At 35.6% G+C, this 20,099-nt stretch overlaps 1 protein-coding gene across 1 annotated transcript in view; it reads left to right on the forward strand.

The window, feature by feature from the left end:
* The first annotated feature begins 635 nt into the window (after positions 1-635).
* Positions 636-20,099, forward strand: part of NKAIN2 (sodium/potassium transporting ATPase interacting 2) — a 737,246-nt gene continuing 717,782 nt past the window's right edge. Inside the window, exon 1 of the mRNA XM_027848581.1 lies at positions 636-656. Within this exon, the coding sequence (XP_027704382.1) occupies positions 636-656 (21 nt within the window). The remainder of the gene's footprint in view (positions 657-20,099) is intronic.

Genomic DNA, 20,099 nt, shown 5'->3' on the forward strand with positions numbered 1-20,099 from the left:
CTCTAAAATCTCTTCTCTTGAATCTAAATTTATGATCCTCTGATCCATTCCAAAAGAAAGAAATAAGAACAAGTAGTCAAAATATTAGTAAAGATTTATTTCATGAATTTTTTTCTCAGAAATATTTCCTTTCTGCCCCCTTCCCAACTTTTTACATCGTCATGTAACCTACTTCTTACCTAAATCAATGCACTTAGAATGTCTCTGCCCTCTCCATTCTATGTTTCACACTTACTGCCCAAACAACCTGTCTATTATACCACTATGAATAGTTATTCCTATATTCAATAACCTTCAGTGGCCTCCTATTTTATACTCAATAACCTTTGGAGCTTGCCATCCAAGGGCTTCCCTAGTCTGGCTCTTGCATACCTTTCCTGGACTACTTTCTTCATGCTCCAGTTCACACATTCAGCATTCTAGCTAAACCCTTTGTCCATCAATTACACCTTGTCCCTTACCATCAATGCCTATCTCCCATAGATGGAATAAGCCTCAGTAACTATCTCTGTCCATTACTTCAAGGCCCAACTTGGTTACCTTTCACTTCAGGAAGCCTTCCTTCTTCCAGTTTATGTAAGTATCATGTCTGGACCTTTTCTTTGCACTTATAACATGATCATTATATAATGATTATGGAGCGGCGAGGTGGCACAGTGAGTGGATAGAGCATAGGCCCTGGAGTCAGGAGGACCTGTGCTCAAATACAGCCTCAGACACATAACACTCACTAGCTCTGTGACTCTGGGCAAGTCAGTTAACCCCAATCAGTATGTATAAAGTCATTCCCCAACTGATAAATGGTCAAAGGATATGAACCGCAATTTTCAGATAAAGAAATTAAGTTATCTATAGTCATAAGAAGAATGCTCTAAATCACTATTGATTAGAGAAATGCAAATTAAAACAATTTTGAGGTACCACCTCACACCTATCAGATTTGCTAACATAACAAAAACAGTAGAATGATAAATGCTGGAGAAGATGTGGGAAAATTGGGACACTAATGTTTCATTGGTGGAGTTGTGAACTGATCCAATCATTCTGGAGAGCAATTTGGAATCATGTCCAAAGGGCTATAAAACTGCGCATACCCTTTGATCCAGCAATACCACTACTAGGTCTATATCCCAAAGAGATCATAAAATGGCAAAAGAACCCACATGTACAAAAATATTTAAAGCATCTCTTTTTGTGGTGGCAAAGAATTGGAAATTGAGTGTATGCCTATCAATTGGGGAATGACTTAAGTTGTGATATATGAATGTAATGGAATACTATTGTTCCATAAGAAATGGTGAGTGGGCAGATTTCAGAAGAAAAAAAAAACTGGAAAGGCTTACATGAACTGATGCTGAGTGAAGTGAGCAGAACCAAGAGAGCTTTGTACACAGTAACAGCAACATTGTGCAATGATTGACTTTGTTAGATTTAGCTCTTCTGAGCAATACAATGATCTAAGACAATCCCAAAAGATTCGTGAGGGAAAATGCTATCCACATCCAGAGAAAGAACTCTGGAGTCTGAATGCAAATTGAAGCATACTATTTTCTCTTTAAAAACAAAAACAAAAAAAGAAATCAGAATGTATGTCATATAATAATAACTAATATGTAATTTAAAATTTGTAAAATGCTTTGAATATATCATTTAATTTGATCCCCACAACAACCTTGCTGTTACTAACCCCCACTCCTTTTCACAGATAAAGAAAATGAGGCTGAGAGATATTAAGTGACTTGCCCACGGTTACACAATTGGTTAGTGTCTGAAGTGGAATTCAAGTCTAACATTCTTTCAACTAAGCTACCTAACTTATGTCTAACTTTGTTTCCTAATATGAGGCTTTGCACATAGTAGTCATTTTAATGTTTGCTGAATTTGATAAAATATGCTGAATTATTTAATGTTATACTCTCTTGGTAGAATTAAAAGTGAAAATTTAGGAGTATTAGTCTTACATATGACACTCAAACATTATGATTTTTCATTATACTTGGTGAGTGGCCCTACCTTTAGGAGGTTGTTCTGACAATTCTTAAAAACTAAAGAATAGTCAGTCATTAAGCATTCAGCCCCTACTATGTGCCAGGCATCTTGTCTGGGGAAATAAAATAAAGCAAAATACAGTCCCTGCCCTCAAGAATATTCTAAAGAGGGAAGATGGAATACAAAAGGGAGCTGAAAGGTAGGGGTGGAGGAAGAGAAGGGAGGGAAGGCACCAGCTAGGATTACTGTTAATATAGCTATTAATTGGTCCAGTCATTTGGAATCATGCTCAGAAAGTTGCCAAGTATATACAAGAATTACTTATAACAGCTCATTCATGATAGCCAAAAATTTGAAACTCTATAGAGGTTATCCTCCTATTGGGAAATAGTGACAGAAATTGTGGTCAATGAATATTATAGAATATTAATGTGCCATAAGAAATGACAAACTGGATAATTTTAGAGGAAATTGGGAAGACATTAATGAACTGATGCAGAACAAAGTGAGCAGAACTTAAAGAACACTTTATACAGTGACAGCAACATTAGAGAAATGTATACAATGACAACAACATAGAGAAAAACAACTTTAAAAGACTTCAGAGTTATTATCAGTACACTGATAAACCAAGAGACCTGAAGACTGAAGATGAAACACACTGTTGTCTGCTTGCCAGAATTGATTAACTTAAAATGCAGAAAAAAATATGAATTTTCTTATACGCCCAATAAAGGAATTCATTTTGCTGCTCTGTGAATCTTTGTGAGGGTTTTGTTATTTTTGCTTCTGTTTTGTTTGTTTGTTTGATTTTCTATTGGCGGTTAAGTGGCCTAGTGACTCCAGGCCTGTAGTCAGGAAAATCTAAGTTCAAATCTGGTCTCAGACACTTACCAGCTATGTGACGCTAAGTAAGTCATTTAACCTTGTTTGCCTCAATTTCTCATCTAGCAAATGAGATGAAGAAGGAATTGTCAAACCATGCCAGTATCTTTGCCAAGAAAATCCCAAATGAGATCACAAAGAGTAGGCATGACTTTGAAATGACTGAACAACAACAATTTGTTTTTTACATTTGTGTGTATTTGTGTTTGCATATATTTTGTTGTTGTTCAGTGGAGAGATAGTATAAGAGACTTTCGTTTTGCCACTGGACTTTGGTGACTCTGGAAGAGAGATTGAGGCTGATAACTATGTGCAACTCGGCCTCACTTAAATCCAATTCACTCACAAGTCAAGACATCACTCAGTAATGTCATCGGTCCTCTTTGAAAATGAAGGATCAACAACAATAACAACAATTAGGATAGGTATGCAAAGAAATAATGTATTTTAAAAAAGGAAACACACACAGGAACGGTTCTCTTCCCTTGTCATTTAGGACACAATCAGGTAAAAATTAGGGAAAATAGAAATTAGTCTTCAGGGTTTTCTGTCTCCTACCCAATTCCCTTTTAAGTAGTGTTTGTCCCCTACTTCCAGCCTTCCTTCAACCTCTCTCCCCCAAAACGATTTCCTATTGTGACCTGCTCTTATATTTTTAATTCACAGTGAAGACATGTGAATGGTTCATATGGTCTGTCCTAGGCATGTTTGTGTTTTAATGGGTCCCAAAAGGGAAAGAATGAAAGCTGGAATTTCAGGTTTCAATCTAGCAAAAGTATTTTAGCTATACAGGTAAAATCACGCCACCTAAAGAATAGTCACATACACCTATGAATAACACCTACCCTACTTTAAGCCATTTATTATCACAAAAGAATGAAGGATAAGCAATATCACAAATCAAGAAGAGGTGATTCCCTAAAAAAGATGAAAAAGGGGCAAAAAACAAATGCCCAATCTCAGCTTTTCAAATGACCTGATTAAAAGAGAGAGCGTAGATTTGTGGCTAAATTTGTGTCATACATTGCCAAAAAAACATCACTTGGGAAGTGGAAAGGAGTCAATCAAGTAGAAGTTTGTCTAAACAATGCCAATGTGAGGATGCTTCCAAATAACCAATGGGTTAGTTGAAAATGTTCATTTTGATAAATGGGTTAGTGTCACCTAAGCCCATTCTTAATCTCATAATGATCCATGCATTCTGGATCCCAGAAAGATGAGATTTTTTACCTCCTACTTCAAGATTATACCATTATAGGAAATATCTGAGCCTCCTTGTTTTAGTACCAGTTTTCTTGTATTCTAGGAGTTCCATAAGCAAATACCATAACATTGCCTTGGAGGTTTGAGAAGTTAAGTGATATCCTTGCCCAGAGTAATGGAGTAGTGTGGATCTGAGGTGGAAATAATTATAATAACAATAGCAACACTTACAGAGTGCCTACTATGTGCCAGACACTGTGCTCAGCACTTTATAATTATTTTCTCATTTGAGCCTTACAACAACCCTGCATAGTAGGTACTATTATTATATGCATGTTACAGATGAGGGAACTGAGACAAAGGTATTATGACTTGCCCAGGGTCACACAGCTGGACTTGAACCAAGGTCTTCCTAACTGAGCTCATGTGGTATCCAGTGCTCCTGAACTATGTCTTGCTATTATTATAATTGCAACAACTCCAATGCATTATTTTCACATTGCAATAATTCATACTGCAATATTACATATTGAAATTCATATTGGAATGCAACATATTACAAAAATAGTAGAGAATTTTTTTTATTTGTTTATGGAACTCTATATGAATCCAAGAAAACATCCACTAATTTTTTAAGCGTGTAAAGGAGTCTTGATATACAAAAGTTGAAGAACTACTCATTTAGTAGATAAAAGTCTGGAGTTGGAAACTGGAAGACCAGATTTCAAATTCTGCCTCAATCACATGATGAGAAACTCCCATCACCTTTCTGTTCCTCCAGCCACTAAGACTATAAGCTATAGAAGAATTGTAGAACCTCATTACTGGGAGAGAGTTTCCACATGGAGAGCTATTCAGGTGGGAGGAAAAATAAAGAAAAAAAAATAAGCAGACAGGAATTACAATAAAGTAAATAAAAAGAATTGTAAATACCCCCCTGCTGTACACATTGGCATACATTTGCAATGATTTGTCTATAACTTCAGTCGTAATTACATAGTAATTATTTTGTTTTTTCTTTTTTTATTAATTTATTTTGATTTATCAATAATCACTTCCATATGCTTTTGAGTTTAAAATTTTCTCCCCCTTCCTCCCCACCACCCTCCCCAAGACAGTGCATAATCTGATATAGGCTATACATTTACATTCATATTAAACATATTTTCACATTAGTCATAGTAATTATTTTGAGTTTTTTTTTAAGCTCTATAGGGTATGAGGTCTCTTTGCAAATCCATTTAACAAGTAACAGCATCATTATCTAACTAAAATCTACTGTCTTCATGTAGAGTCCTTCAAATAGAGGACACTTAGAGAGTTCCTTCTAGAAACTACCTTGAAAAACCGCTCTAACACCATTCATTATGGAGCAGAATTCAATGTGACTCAGGGCCTCCTTGAACCCCATCAGTGGGGTTTCAGTTATGAAAGTAGCAAAAGACTTTATTCAGAGGCAGTTTCACCTATAATGTGATCCTGTGGCCCGGACCACAGAGACAGACCCATAGGGAGACTCTAGCTTATGTTAATTCAATTTTAGTTTAACAAGGAAAGAAAATTCTGGTGCCCACAATAGGCTGTTATTACAGTTCCAAGTGCATTGGTTTGGATTTTCACATTTGAAAAGAGGAATCTCTTGTCAGTGCAGGTATTAAGATAACATTAGAACATGATGTTGCTATCAGCATATAGATGTGTAAAAAAAAAATACCCTGTGTAAATGGTGGATGTTATTTTTAGCCTGTTGAATTTTTTATTTATTTCTTTTACATTATAAGAAGGCACTGGTCCATAAATTACAATTGTCCTTGGATTGTTTAAGGTTGTATTTAATTTTCTGGTGGAATATTCCACTGAATATTCATTTGATTTAATTTTTAACCCAAAATGGTGAAACTTCATCTGAGGTCTTCCCTTTAGGGTGATCAATGCCCTCGCTCCCCCCCCCATACACACACACACACACACACACACACACGTAAGTATATATTTATGTGTATATTTTATTTATCTATTTATTTATTTATCTATGAAACCCAAAGCAGGATATGGAAGGAAAAAAGGAAAGTTAGCTATTAAGCATTGCTCTCAGAATTAAAAGCACATAAAATTTTTATGTTAAAATTAAAGGATGAAATGTATTGATTCTATTCAAGTCAACCTCTGGGTTTGCAGTAACATCTTGGGAAGGTTTATTTGACCATGAGATAAAAGAACTTTACTTTACCCTTGACAAGGTGTTTATATTCTAGATATATAGAAAAATGATTAGGGTTATAACCATTTTTACAAAGGATTGACCAGGATTTTATTTTTATTTTTTGGGAGGAAAAGTAACATTTCAAGAGAATTATGGGGTGAGAGAGGTTCTTCCCTCCCTTCCCTATCCCCAGTTCCTCCCACAAAACACTTTGGATAGCCTCAGAATCTAGTTTAAAGTCACAGCTGCATTAATAAAATGATCAGCTAGATTTATAGGATTCAGAGGTGAGAGGGAACCTAGAAATCATTTAACCCTTTATCTTACAGAAATTGGTGTCCTAATAGGAGAAGCAATTTCCCTAGATCAACGAATTTTGAGTAGTAGAGTTAAAATTTGAACCTGGGTCCTTTAACTCCAGATCCATGATTCTTTTCCCCGTTGTGTTATTTTTTTTTCCATTCTACCTTTTATCATTCAGTCATTTATCTAGCCATCCATTGATCCATTCAAAAGGCTTTATATTGACCTGGTACTCTATTGACTGAAGAAATGGAGAAAAGAAGAAACCGTTGTTCCAGCATGCAAGGCATCAGGCATTTATTAAGCATTGACTATGTGCTTGGCACTGTGCTAAAACTCTGGGCTACAAATTCAAGCCAAAAGACAGTCCTAGCCCTCAAATAATTTATATTCTAATGGGGAATAACAACAAAAGAAAGGGATCAGAAAAGCTGTAAAGCACCCTCATGTGGTCCTAGTGGCAGGTCCCTGGAGATCAGAAAGACAAGAAGTAAGGATCTGAGTCATGAAGGAAGAGAGACAAGCTAATAATTGAGGGGACAGAATACTATAACAAAATACTGTTCTATCTTGGCAAAATTTCTTCTGCTAAATAAATTCACAGTATGTGTTTGTAATCAATTAATTAGCATTTTATTCAGCACCTACTATGTCTCAGGCATTGTGCTTGGCATGGGGAATTTGTTTTTGAGTCATTTCAGTCGTGTTCAACACTTCATGACCACATTTGGGGTTTTCTTGGCATAGATACTGTAGTGGTTTGCCATTTCCTTCTCCAGCTCACTTGACAGATGAGGAAACTGAAGCAAATAGGGTTAAGGGACTTGGCCAAGATCACACAGTTAGTAAGTGTCTGAGACTAGATTTAAACTCAAGATGAGTCTTCCTGATTCTAGCACTCCATCCACTATACCAATAAGTATAGAGACTAAAATTAAGTAGTATTGCCCTAAAGAAATTTACATTCTTTCCAGAAAGATGTATATATATCATCATCATTCCTAACACTTACATAGGGTCTACTATGTGCTAGGAACTGTGCTAAAATCTTTATAAATAGGATCTCATTTGATCCTCACAACAACCCTCAAAGGTATTATTATCCCTATTTTACAGATGAGGAAACTGAGCAAAATGGAGGTTAAGTGACTTTCCTAGGGTCACTCTTCCTAACTCCAGGTCTAGAATTCTATTCACAGTGCCTATACATCTGAATATATACAGAACATATGCAAATAAATACAAGGTAATTTGGGGAAGGTGAGCTCTGGCAGCTGGTGAGATCAGGAAAGGCCTTAGGTAGCAGGTGGCATTTAAGCTGAGCTTTGGAGGAAGACGGGAATTCTAAGAGGCAGAAATGAGGCATGAGGGGACAGCCTGTGCAAATGCTGGAACATAGACATTCACTGTCATGTGGAACAGGAGAAAGGTTAGTTTGGTTAGACCATATTGAAGGTATTTTAAAAGTGCAGGTCTGTATAATGGAAAGAGAATTGGATTTGGCAATTGTGGAGTCCTGGGAAATTCTATTTATGTGGGCAAGTCACTTCAACTTTCTGAGCCTCACTTTCCTTATGTATAAAATGAGGTTAACAATGCCCGTGGTAGTTACCTCCTAGGATCCTTGTGAGGAACAAATGATATAATTGAAATATAACACTTTTCAATCCTCTAAGTACCATAAAAATGTCAGTAGCTTTTTTATTTCTTGACCTTCAGAAGGAATGTTGTGAAATAGCTCAGTTAAAGCTAAATTTGAAACCTTCCCTTCCAGATGGAAAAGAGAGGGAAAATGTCCTTATTCTAGTGCAAGCTGATGTGTTAACTGCAACTGTATTATATCCTGATGCTGCCCTTCCCCCCCCCCCCACCACATATCAGCTATATAGCCTTGGGTAAATCACCTAACCTCTAGGACCCTCAGTTTCTTCTTAGGTTAAATCAGTATAATAATAGTTGTGCACCCTACCCCTAGGAGTTGTTGTGAGGAGTAAATGAGATAATGAATGTAAAGTGCTGTACTGTTATTATTCTAAGTATTACTTGTCAACTCCTACCAGTGTGTTCAAAAAATTAATTCAGTCCAGGCTCACATAATTAAAATAATGCTAAGCTTTTCTATGTCCTGTCCTTCAGAATGAGTATTGAGAAACAGCTTGGTTAAAGCTATTTGAAACTTTCATTTCCAGACAGAAGAGAGAGGGAAAATGTCCACATTCTAGTAAAAGTTGATAAGTTAAGCTGTAAATTGAAGGGAGGAGTGGTGAGGAGGAAAAGCATTATTGACATGCAGAAATATTCAAAAACTATCCCATTCAATAAGTACATCTCACTGGTTGACACACAATTATGTTAATACTGTAAGGAGTTGAGTAATTTAAATGTAATTAGGGCTTAAAAGATAAACGGTACAGAACATGAAACTTGTTTCACCACGTGAAGAGCATTGTTTTTTGTGAAATGAAAAATCAGAATAAATGTACTACAATCCATAAATTAGAGAGCATGCTGGATTTTCAACTTAGTTCTGAGTTTATACTTGCATAGCTAAAAAAGATGAGGAAACAAAGGAGTTTCCTCAAAAGATTTTGCTCAGACAACTGTCATTTTACTGTACTGGACCATGTTTTTCCAGAGAGAATGAAACATATTTTGTGTTTTTAATGTAACCACTTTTTTTCTCCTCAATGAGTCATTGTCATTTGTGATGAATGAAAAGTTCAAGAGACACAGTTTCTGGATAATTAATACTTTTATTAATTATTGCTAGCAGATAACAAAATGATCATTTGGTTTTTCTCTAGTGAACCAAAGACCCTTCATGAAGGTCTCTTGACACTTATATACTCTTGAAGAGTGGATGTTCCTGACAGGTGGAAATCAACTCTGATTGATTCACAATTAATGAGATAATGGATATCCTAATGAAAGGTGGGCCTATTCTAATGAAGGACTGGTTGGGACTCTGATTATGTCACTCTTAGAGGAACAACCAATCCCGGAAACAATGAAACCCCTAGACCACACCTGCCTGGGGCATTGTAGACAAAGAGATCCACCTTCACCTAAGCCATTTATGTAGTTGAACAATGGGCCAGAATTTACCTAGATTAGATTCTTTTTACTCTTTGATTGGAACTAAGCTTGCCCAGTTGGGTGGGGTTTCCAATAAGATTGAAGAGAATATTAATCCAATCTCACCATCAGCCCTTTTCTTCAAAGGGTGATTTGACCTAATAGAATATGAGGAAATAGGAAGGAGAAAAAAACTGGATCCCCAGATATTAATTGGGTATTAGTAAAACAGAAAAATAATCATTTTTCTCACATTCATATACACACAAACATACACACACACACACACACACACAGATACACACAGATATATAGAGAAGTTGTTAAATCTATCCCAAAGCAGTAGTTTTATCTCTATAACTCTTCGATTGATTTTTTTTCCCCATTGATTCTTTTGACAGAAGACTGGTTTTGGTGTCTTGTAGACAAAGCCTAGGATAGTTTTTAATAGTTCATAAAACCATTGATTTTAAAGGCTTTTGAGAAATCCTATAGTCTCCTTCTTTTAGAAAACATCTTGAGAATTGGCATAACATTATGTTAATGCAATTAAACAGGCAGTCATCACCAAGTATGTTTTTGAACATTTATATAATAGAATCATAGGATCATACATTTGATCCTGGAAAGAATCTCAGAGGCTATCTAGCCCAACCCTTTTATTTTGCATATAAGGAAAGTGAAACCTTAAGAGGTTAAACTACTTGCCTACTTGCCTAATTGCACCCATCTTTGAGTACATCAGACTTTCAAATTCTACTCAGGGTACTGGATTGTTCAATTACATTATTGTGGCCTGACAACTTGAAATTACCTGGCTGCTTTTCTCTGAGAATGTAGAACAAATATGACACTTAGCATTCAAATGATGATGTCCAGTTGGATATAATACATGGAAACATGACTAGAATATGTTCTAAGTACATAATTTAAATCTTGAAGGATTAATTTTCACTAAAATGTTAATGCGACACCTTATTGCTCATGGAGGTAATTCTAGGCTCTTCAAAGTATCTAAATGAAGAGAAGATCTCCTAGTCTGGAATGATTTAAATATAGTGCCCAATAAAAATGTCTGCAATACAAAGACTAGCCTAGCTAAGCTCAGAAAAACTTGTCTGCAGAAGTCAGCTACCAGCTGATAAATTATTTTATACACAGCAATCCCAAGTACTATCTAATTAGGTTTAGAAGGTTTGCAATCTACATTGGTAGTAGATGTAGTCACACCAAAGGTTATGATAAAATTCAATATAAGTCAATGATGTAACGTGTCTGCCAAGACAAAAATTAATGCAATCTTAGTCTACACTAATACTACAATGTCTAGAACAGTGGTAGTGATGGTTCCTGAGGTTGGATTATACTTAGAATATTGTGTATGTTGTTGTGCAGATATTTTTCAATTGTATTCAACTCTTTGTGACCCCATTTGGGATTTTCTTGGCAAAGATACTGGAGTGGTTTGCCACTTCCTTCTCCAGCTCATTTTACAGATGAGAAAACTGAGGCTAATGGGGTTAAGTGACTTGCCCAGAATTACACAGCTAGTAAGTATCTGAGGTCAGATTTAAACCAAGAAAATGTGTCTTTCTGACTCTAGACCTAGTGCTCTATCCTCTGTGCCACCGAGCTGCCCAAATATTGTGTATAGCTCTGGATAATGTAATTTAGGTGGAATAATGATATTCTAAGCACAATTAAGGGCAGGAAACTACAATGCTAAAGTAATTGGAGAAGATGTCATTGAAACATTATTTGAAAGTACTATGGATATTTGTAATTGAGAAGACAAGGGGGAGGGAATGAAGGTTGTACTTTAGTATTTTAAAGGTTTCCATGCAAAAAACAAGGGCTTAGATTTGATAATCTTGGTCCCAGAGGACAGAACTAGACACACTCAGTGAAAATTGCAGAAAGGCAGATTTATGCTTGTTATAAAAAGAAAGCTGCTTTAACAATTGGAGATTCAAAAAGTGTGGGCTGCTTTGAAAGATAGTGGTTTCGCCATGGGTGATTTTCAGATGGAAGTCAAATGGCCACTTTTCTGGGATAGTGCAGACCAGGGGTGGGAAACTTGTGGCCTGGAGACCACATGTGGCCCTCTGGGTTCTCAAGTGGGGCCCTCTGACTGAATCCAAACTTCTTGGAACAAATTCTTTTATTAATGCCTCAAGACAACAGTTTCTCCACCCCTGATACAGACAGCATTCCTCCTCAGGTATGGGTAGACTCAGGTCTCTTCCAACTCTTGAGGTTCTATGATTCTTTATATGAAACAACTTGAATATATCACTAAGTGCACTATGTTGTGATCCTTATGACATATGCACCCTAAAGTAAAGCGATACAAGGGAATGTGTTTTAAAATAAGACTATTTCCTCTTTTTATTATAAACTGTGAGGGAAAAGTTACAATAACACTTTATAACATTGTAAAATTATCTGAGAGGAACAAAAATGGGTTCGGCTAATAAGAAATAAAGGTAATTGGCAACATGTCTTCAAGGAAAGGTCTCAATAATGTCCCTATGAGGCCAGCAGTTCACTAAGAGCAGAAAATGTTTTTAGAGAGAAGATTAACTTTGAAATTTAAAAAAAAAGGTGTTAAATTAAGGTAGAAGGTTGTCAACAAGAAGATTTTCCATGGCTTGACAAAACTGACTAGAATTGGGCTCTACATAGTCAAAGTTTCTCACTGGCTGACAAGCTATAAAATGGAAAGAAGGTCTTAGAAAAGTAAGAGCAGATGGAAGAAGGCAGAAAAAACTTTGATTTCAACTAGTCACCACCAAGCATCCTCCCTAACTCTGCAGGCAGGTAAAGTCATCTTTCTCTCCTGTGCACATGGTCTCTCTTTCATGTTCTTTAGGTTCCACAGTGATGATAATAAGTGCAATATAAATGCTAGTTAAAAAGTAAGGAATGAATGGGTTTATGGAGTCAAAGGGAATGAGGGCTTGCTTCAGTTTGGGCAGGTAGGCTGATGCTGGCATACTCATTCTCTAATGTCCATGTAACTTCAAAACAATATTCACTGGGACCTATTCTGATAGGTATAATTTGATCAACTACCTTTTTTGTTGCCTGACAATTTGGGATGATTTGACAGTTTTCCATTGGGCAAAATGACGTCTCACTGAACCATACATTTTCCATTGTTAACTTTTGGGTAAATTCAGCTTAAATTGGACATCTAATTCCTTGACTTCCAGTCTAACTCATACAATACATTGTCAAGCAGGAGCATCAATTTCCAGGAATTCTACAAAGAATCTAGTAGAACAGGTAATCACTTTGTAGTTAACACCTTGGATCTAGGAAACATAAATGAATGAATAAAAATTTATGAAGAATTTTTAAATTGTTTAGCACTGGGCTAAGGATTAAGGATTCAAACAGAAAAGATAAGATAGTCTTTTCCTTCTAGGTCCTTAAATTCTAATAGAGGGAGACAATATATATAGGACAGTGGTAACCCTTGGAGGGTTTTTTGAACTGAGAAGTCACAGGATTGGTCACTGGAACAATAGGGCAATCAATTGACATGCCCTTTCTAGAGGCTGATTTGTTTAAGGTGCTCAGTGTGAAAAGCATGAGTAGAAGGAAGGGTTACTGGCAGCAGCAGGAGGTTAAAAAATGACTAAGAGCAGAAGCATGGTACTAAGGCTACAGTTGGAGCTGTGGCTAAGCTATTTTTTTAAGTATATATTTTTTATTTCATCAAGCATTTCCCAATTACATGTAAAAAATTTTAACATTCATTTAAAAAATTTTTGAATTCCAAATTCTCTTCCTTCCTTCCATCCCCCCCCACCATGGAGAAGACAAGCAAATTGATATCAGTTATACATCTGAAGTCACACAAAACATTTCCGTATTAACCATGTTGCAAAAAAAAAAAACAGACAAAAAAACCCATACAAAATAAAGAAAGTTAGAAAAATATGTTCCAATCTGCATTCAGAGTACATCAGTTCTCTCTCTAGAGTTGGGTAGCATTTTTCATCATAGGTCTTTTGGATTTGTCTTGATCGGAGCAACTAAGTGGTTAAGCTCTTTTTGAGATATGTAAGGAATAGCTACCTGACACTCTGCTTTCCCATCCCTCCCTGTGATGTCCTTTGATAATAGAACCACACTATATTTGTGTCATATTAGATCTTCTCCATGAAGAATGAAACCTTCATTAATTCAGGCCACTTGATGCAAATATGAATATAGCAAAAGAACAAAAAATGAAAAGTATAACAAAATGAGGAAGGGGAAAAGGGGAGAGGGGAAAGAGTAACATTGTGTTATTAGAGCCACCATATGCACTGAGAATGGAAGAAAGGTCTAATGCCAAAGGGGTAAAGGCATAGGTTCCCACATACTACCTCCTTATCCTGCACATCCTTGCCATATCCATATATCACAATTTCTTCCCTATGACAATGTGATTGGTCCCAAAGTTTCTACCTTTTAAAAAAAATTTTTCCTTGGTAGAAATATTCAAAGACAGCATGTAGTTCAATTCTTTTTATAAAATAACTTTTCAACTGTTCTCCTAGACTTCTTAGGAACCAGCAGGCCCAAATGGGCCCAATCTCCTTTTAATTAGTAAGGCTACATGCAGGTAAATAAGAGCGAATCCTCTTCAACAAAATAGTAGTGTATGTATGCATAAAGCACTTGTTAAAAGCATAGTCTTCCCTCAGAAAAGCAAGAGACTCTTTAATTTCCAACTGAAATGTAGCAAGGGGTAATGTGGCCTATTGTAAAAAAAAAAATAAATTAATAAATAATAGGATTCAATTTTGAAACCTGAATATAAAAGGAAAATATTCAAAGTCTACACAACTTTTGAAAAGCTTGGTTAGAAAGAACATAAACACATTTATCAAATTCCATTATTTTTATTTCTTGCTAGAAATTAGAGAAAAAGTTACTATTCTGCTATCATTCCTTTTTATTTCATTTTCTGTGAACTGTTCTGTTGTTGTTCAATGTGTCCAACTCTTCTTGACCCCTTTTGTGTTTTTCTTGGCAAAGGTACTGGGATGGTTTGCCATTTCCTTCTCTGCCTTATTTTACAGATAGGGAACTGAGGCAAACAAGGGTAAGTGACTTGCCCAGGGTCACACAGCTAGTAAGTGTCTGAGGCCAGATTTGAACTCTTGAAGATGAGTCTTCCTGATTCTAAGTCTACTCTGCCACCTAGCTGCATGAAATATTATACAAGTTAATAAAGTAACTTTTTATAGTTGAATCAATGCATTAAGATGTAAAGCCATTCTCTGTTATACTATCAATATTGTCATAACCATTATTATCATTACAGATAAATTAAATCCCCAACTATAATTCTTCTTCTTCTTAGAGTATTGTATTAGACTGGGTCACTTGGGCAGAAGATCATACTTTCCAATTGAACTCAATAATAGTGATTATTATTTTGTAATCTGACAGACAGAAACACGAAAGTATCATCCATTTCAATCATGTCAAAACATAGCCAGAATGGAGGTGATTATTACTTTGTCCCAATTGACGACTACAATGGTTCATTGGCTGTGCACATTAGGCATTAGCTAGCTTAACTCCTGAAAGAAGTATATTGATTAGTGATATCTGTGTGCTGTCTTCTTTTTAGATATCAATTTTTGTAGGCTAAGACAATAAAATCCAGTGTCTGAGAATTACATGTGATTCTCATTTGTATGATGTTTCTAGGTGCTAGTGAGCAATCTGTATCTCCCCAGAAATAGACTCAGAACATCTATTCATGAAATGCTGTTCTGAAAAAAAAAATATTGCAATTGCAGATTGATGACAAGCCTACCAAGCAGTCTCCCAGATGCCTCACTTTCAGCCCTGAATAAACAATGCCTAGAGAAAGGTTATTCAATTCCTTTTCTGTCAGGAGGATTCAAGAAACTTTTTCTTTTATCCATATTTGAGTGTCTTTCTTTTTTTTTAACTGACATGGATCACTGACATTAAGAAAAGTGGAAGCATTTCCTTTGTATTAATACTTTTCTTTAAAAAAATGCTGAAAGATTTTAAATCCCTCTGAATATTTAGCATTATTTCTGGTTGCTAATGGTACATTCAGTAAATGTTACAGTATAGCCTAAACATTATTAGGACTAATATGATTACAATGCAGTATTTGGAAAGGAATTTTATAGCACAGAATCTGAAGCATTTCTTACAAGTCCCAGCTCTATCATTTACTAGCTATGTGCTCTTGAACCTCTCTGAACCTCAGTTTCCTCATCTGTAAAATGGTAACAGTGTCTGGATCACTGAGAAGTTGTGTCTTGATTAGGGTCACATAGACAATATGTATCTGAATTGGGGCTCAGATCCAGGTTTTCTCAACTCCCAGTTTAGACCTCTATTCATCACACCATGGTCCTTTTCTTTAAGGCAACTTTTACATTATGTTACAGAGCATGTGCAGATCTGCACTGGGAGATGGAGTTTACTACCTGGGACTTCCCTATACCAATAAAATCACAGATCAAGTCCAAAATTATAGGCATAATGACAATTGCACTACCTACTTTACAGGTATGGGATGAGAATAACACTTTGGAAATTATGAAGTGTTATATGAATGGTAGCTACTAATATGTTCAGGGGTATAAGATGATTCTGTAATCTCATTCAAGTGCAGGTGTCATGTTAGAATCACAGGTGGCTTTGTGCTAATTAGTGCTGTATTAAATTTTTTAAAATGGCTTTTGTTATCAATAAAAATAGACTTTCAGCTCTGACTGTATTATTATTTCTTGAAAATATCCAGATGAACATTTCTTCCCAACCTTACATCATGAACAATTTCACCTTAAGTAAAGCTTAATTACACGATGGGCAACTTGTAATTTTTACTTTGATTCCTACCAGATTAGACTGTCCCCAAAAGTAATTTATGAATTGGTCTGAAAGGCAATATACTTTTCTAGGAGGAGGAAAAATGACGGTTTACTGTGTAACTACATCTCTATCCTGGCCTTAACTCTCATCCTAGTAACATTTGAAAGGTTACCACTAATATCTAAAAATCTCACCCCTATAAGTTCCATTCAGTGGTTTAATCCTTTCAGTAATTTGACTGTCCTACTTGGTCATAGTATTCTAACCTTGTTTCCTAACATAATTCATTCTGAGCTCTTTTCTCCTTTACTTGGAACGTGCCTGACATACATGAAATTTCTTTCAGGATTTTTGGCAGCTTCTTTTTGCAGAAATAGATCTGAAATACATGATGGAAACATTAAAAATTTTAAAAATCAGAATAAATCTAAGCTAAGACTTAAACAAAGTTTTTCTTCCTAATATAGGCCATTTCCTCATGTTCCTTCTCCTTTTTTCTTTCAACATCACCCTTTCTGTGGTTGATTTTAGACCTTGGGACCTTTGTAGAACATTTCTTTACATTTTAATTTTATTTTTTTTAATTAGCAAGAATTTGTTTGCTGTCCTCATCATTCCCCCTCCTCTAAACAACAACAGCAGCAATGAAGTAAATATAAATATATGTGTAGATATGGAGATACAGATGTCAGGTAAAGCAAATTTCTTCATTGTCCACTGTGTGCCTCTGTTCATTTTGTCTATCACCTTTTGCTCAGAAGGTCCTTGGTCCTCTAGAATAGTGGTATGTCATTGTATTGGTCAGAGTTTTAAAGTCTTTCAAAGTTTTTCTTTATGATATTGCTGTCGTATATACTGTTCTTGTTCTGTTCTCTTAAAAATATGTTTAACATTTTTTTTCTAAAAATGCTGTAATTTTTGCATGGAAACTGTCAGGATCCAATTCTCACCAGCATGGCATTTAGCAATTCTAATTTTATTAGGGAAACATATGTTTGTTTTCACTGTCTGCTTTGTCAAAAATTTTCACCAGGAAGACATAAGAATGCACTAATTTATAGAGAGTAGATGGGAATGAGAGAAGATGAGTAGTAAAAGAGACAGTTTTTGAATGTTGCATCAAAAATATAATCACATTTGGATTTTAGCTCACAAATGGAAGTTGTTTTATATTTATAAGAATTAGTCAGATTCATGATGTTAGTTAATCTTGTCATTTGGGACCTTTAGCAAATAATAATGAACGATGCTTGCAAATGTCAGGGCAAGATATTTTTCTAATGAAATTAGATGTGATGAACATGTTTATAAACATGTGGATAAATTTGTGCATGCTCGTGTGTGTTTGTCCTCTCTGCATATGCATTGGCTAGACATAGGCACAACATTTTGCATAGGCTGCAGAAATTAATTAATTGAAAATGATTTGTTTTCCATTTTAGCTGAAGCATTATTTTCCAGATGCCAAAAATACCTCTGAGACACAAGAAGAATTTTGTCAGATCATCTAGGAAATCCTTATCAAAACACAGCTTGGTTTTCTGGTGGCACTAGGTGAATGGTTTGATAGGTGAGACCCTATCTTGCTGTCTGAACACTAGTGCTTTGTAGAAGAGGGCAATGATTAAGGAAACACATGGGGAAGTATCAGTTATCTTTTGTGCCTTCTGTTTACTATGAAGGCGAACAAGACATGGAAAGTTCTACCAAAATAAGTGAAGCCATCATACAATACATCAGGTATGTCAGGAGAGGACAGATCTACTCTAATTCTAATAGAAGAATGGTTACTGACAAAGAAAAACATTGTAAGACCTTCTGTCTAGGTTGTTTATACTCATTCTTTTGAATATGGGTTGTCAGCCTAACCTAAGTTTTAGGGGGAAAGTGTGTGTATGTGTATGGATGCATATGTATATACAAATGCATACATGTGTTATATCCATGTGTCTGTCTATATACACATATATGTGCACACAGAGGACAAATACCCATAAGCACATAAAAATATTCACATCATCACATAAATTCATTGCATTAAATTTCATTATAAGAAATAGAATACTCTGATATTTGCATTTTTAAAAATATTATTTGTGCTTGGACAAATGGACTGACGATGAAATGTTTAGATAAAGAAGTCTAACTGCAGTGAGATTTCTACATAGGTAGAAATTAGTATTTGAAAGTATACAATTTTTTATTAATAATACAGGAGGTTTTGTGGGAAAAATCATTTCTTTTCAATGGTAGGTGATCTTATTATACCACAAGAGCAGAGAGTGAATTAGGGAACATGAGATCATTCAAAATACAAAGGATCCCATTTCATTATTTTCTCATTCTCTTATTTTCCCTTGCAAAAATGTTTCTTTGATAGCATCAACCCAGTATTTCCCATTTTAGAGTGATCCATCTCTTCCTCAGAGAGGGAGACCACAAAGTACTATGGGAAAAGCATTGGTTCTGTTATCAAAGGACATAGGTTCAAATCCTGACCCTGATGCATAGTGACTGTGTGACCTTAGGGAAAACGCTTAACTTTCTGGCCTTGAGGTTCCTCATTTGTGAATGGAAGAGGTTAGACTAACTGGCCCCTGCGATTCATTCTAGATCTGTGATCCATTTCTCATTGGAGTGACTGTCCATTAAAAGTGATTTGTTGAATTATAACTCTGTTAAAGACACATCACAGAAACTGAGCTTCTGGCTTTCAGTATCTACTTAAATGTCATTGTCTTATGTTTAAAAAGAACCATATTTGAGCTCAAACCTTGCCAGGAGAGGATGCCAGTGTCTTTGTTTCAGTGACCATGAGAATATGTGGTATCTTCCCTTTTACAAATAACTATAACTTACAAATTGATTTAATAAATCTGCCGGGAAAGTGCCTATGGATTTCAGAAGGTCTTTGGGGAGACATTTTGATTTTATTTATAGTTTTTGACTGACTTAAAATTGTGTTATTACTTATGATGAATCTTAGCACTTATGCACTCCAGTCTTTTCATACAAAGAATTTTACAAATCCCCTAGTATTCTTCTAAATTATTCTATAAGGAATAGAAGTGTAATATTTATAACCTCCACTTCACAGGTGAGGCTACTAGGTCCCCCATATCTTATATTTTTTTACTCTATTTTCCATTTGCAGACAAATATGTCATTTGTGCAAAAACCTGGGAGATTCTCTATAGTTGCTCTCCTTGAGCAAAAAGAAGAGATGGATCATAGAATCACAAAGCCTTAGCTATCTTGTAGCTTAAAGATTACTTCCCTTATTCACTGTTTTCAACCATAGTAAGATGATTCTCCTGCTTACTCTATGCAAAATATTTATGTATTAAATTGTCATCTTGATTTTCCCTCCACTGTACTCTTTTGCATAGACCTGTCAATCTGTGCTCTGGTCATCTCTTCCAATCTCAGATAAAGCAGAATGATGCCTTCTGTTGTTGTGCAGAGTTATTCTTATACCACTGCTGGCATTTACACTTACACATATTTCTCCATGGATTTGGGAGCCTGTGTGTATGTAGGCTTTATGAGAATTTAGTTCTTAATCTTTTTTTATTGT

Source organism: Vombatus ursinus, unplaced genomic scaffold, assembly GCF_900497805.2.
Source record: "Vombatus ursinus unplaced genomic scaffold, bare-nosed wombat genome assembly UNPS02006779.1, whole genome shotgun sequence".
Taxonomy (NCBI): Eukaryota; Metazoa; Chordata; class Mammalia; order Diprotodontia; family Vombatidae; genus Vombatus; species Vombatus ursinus.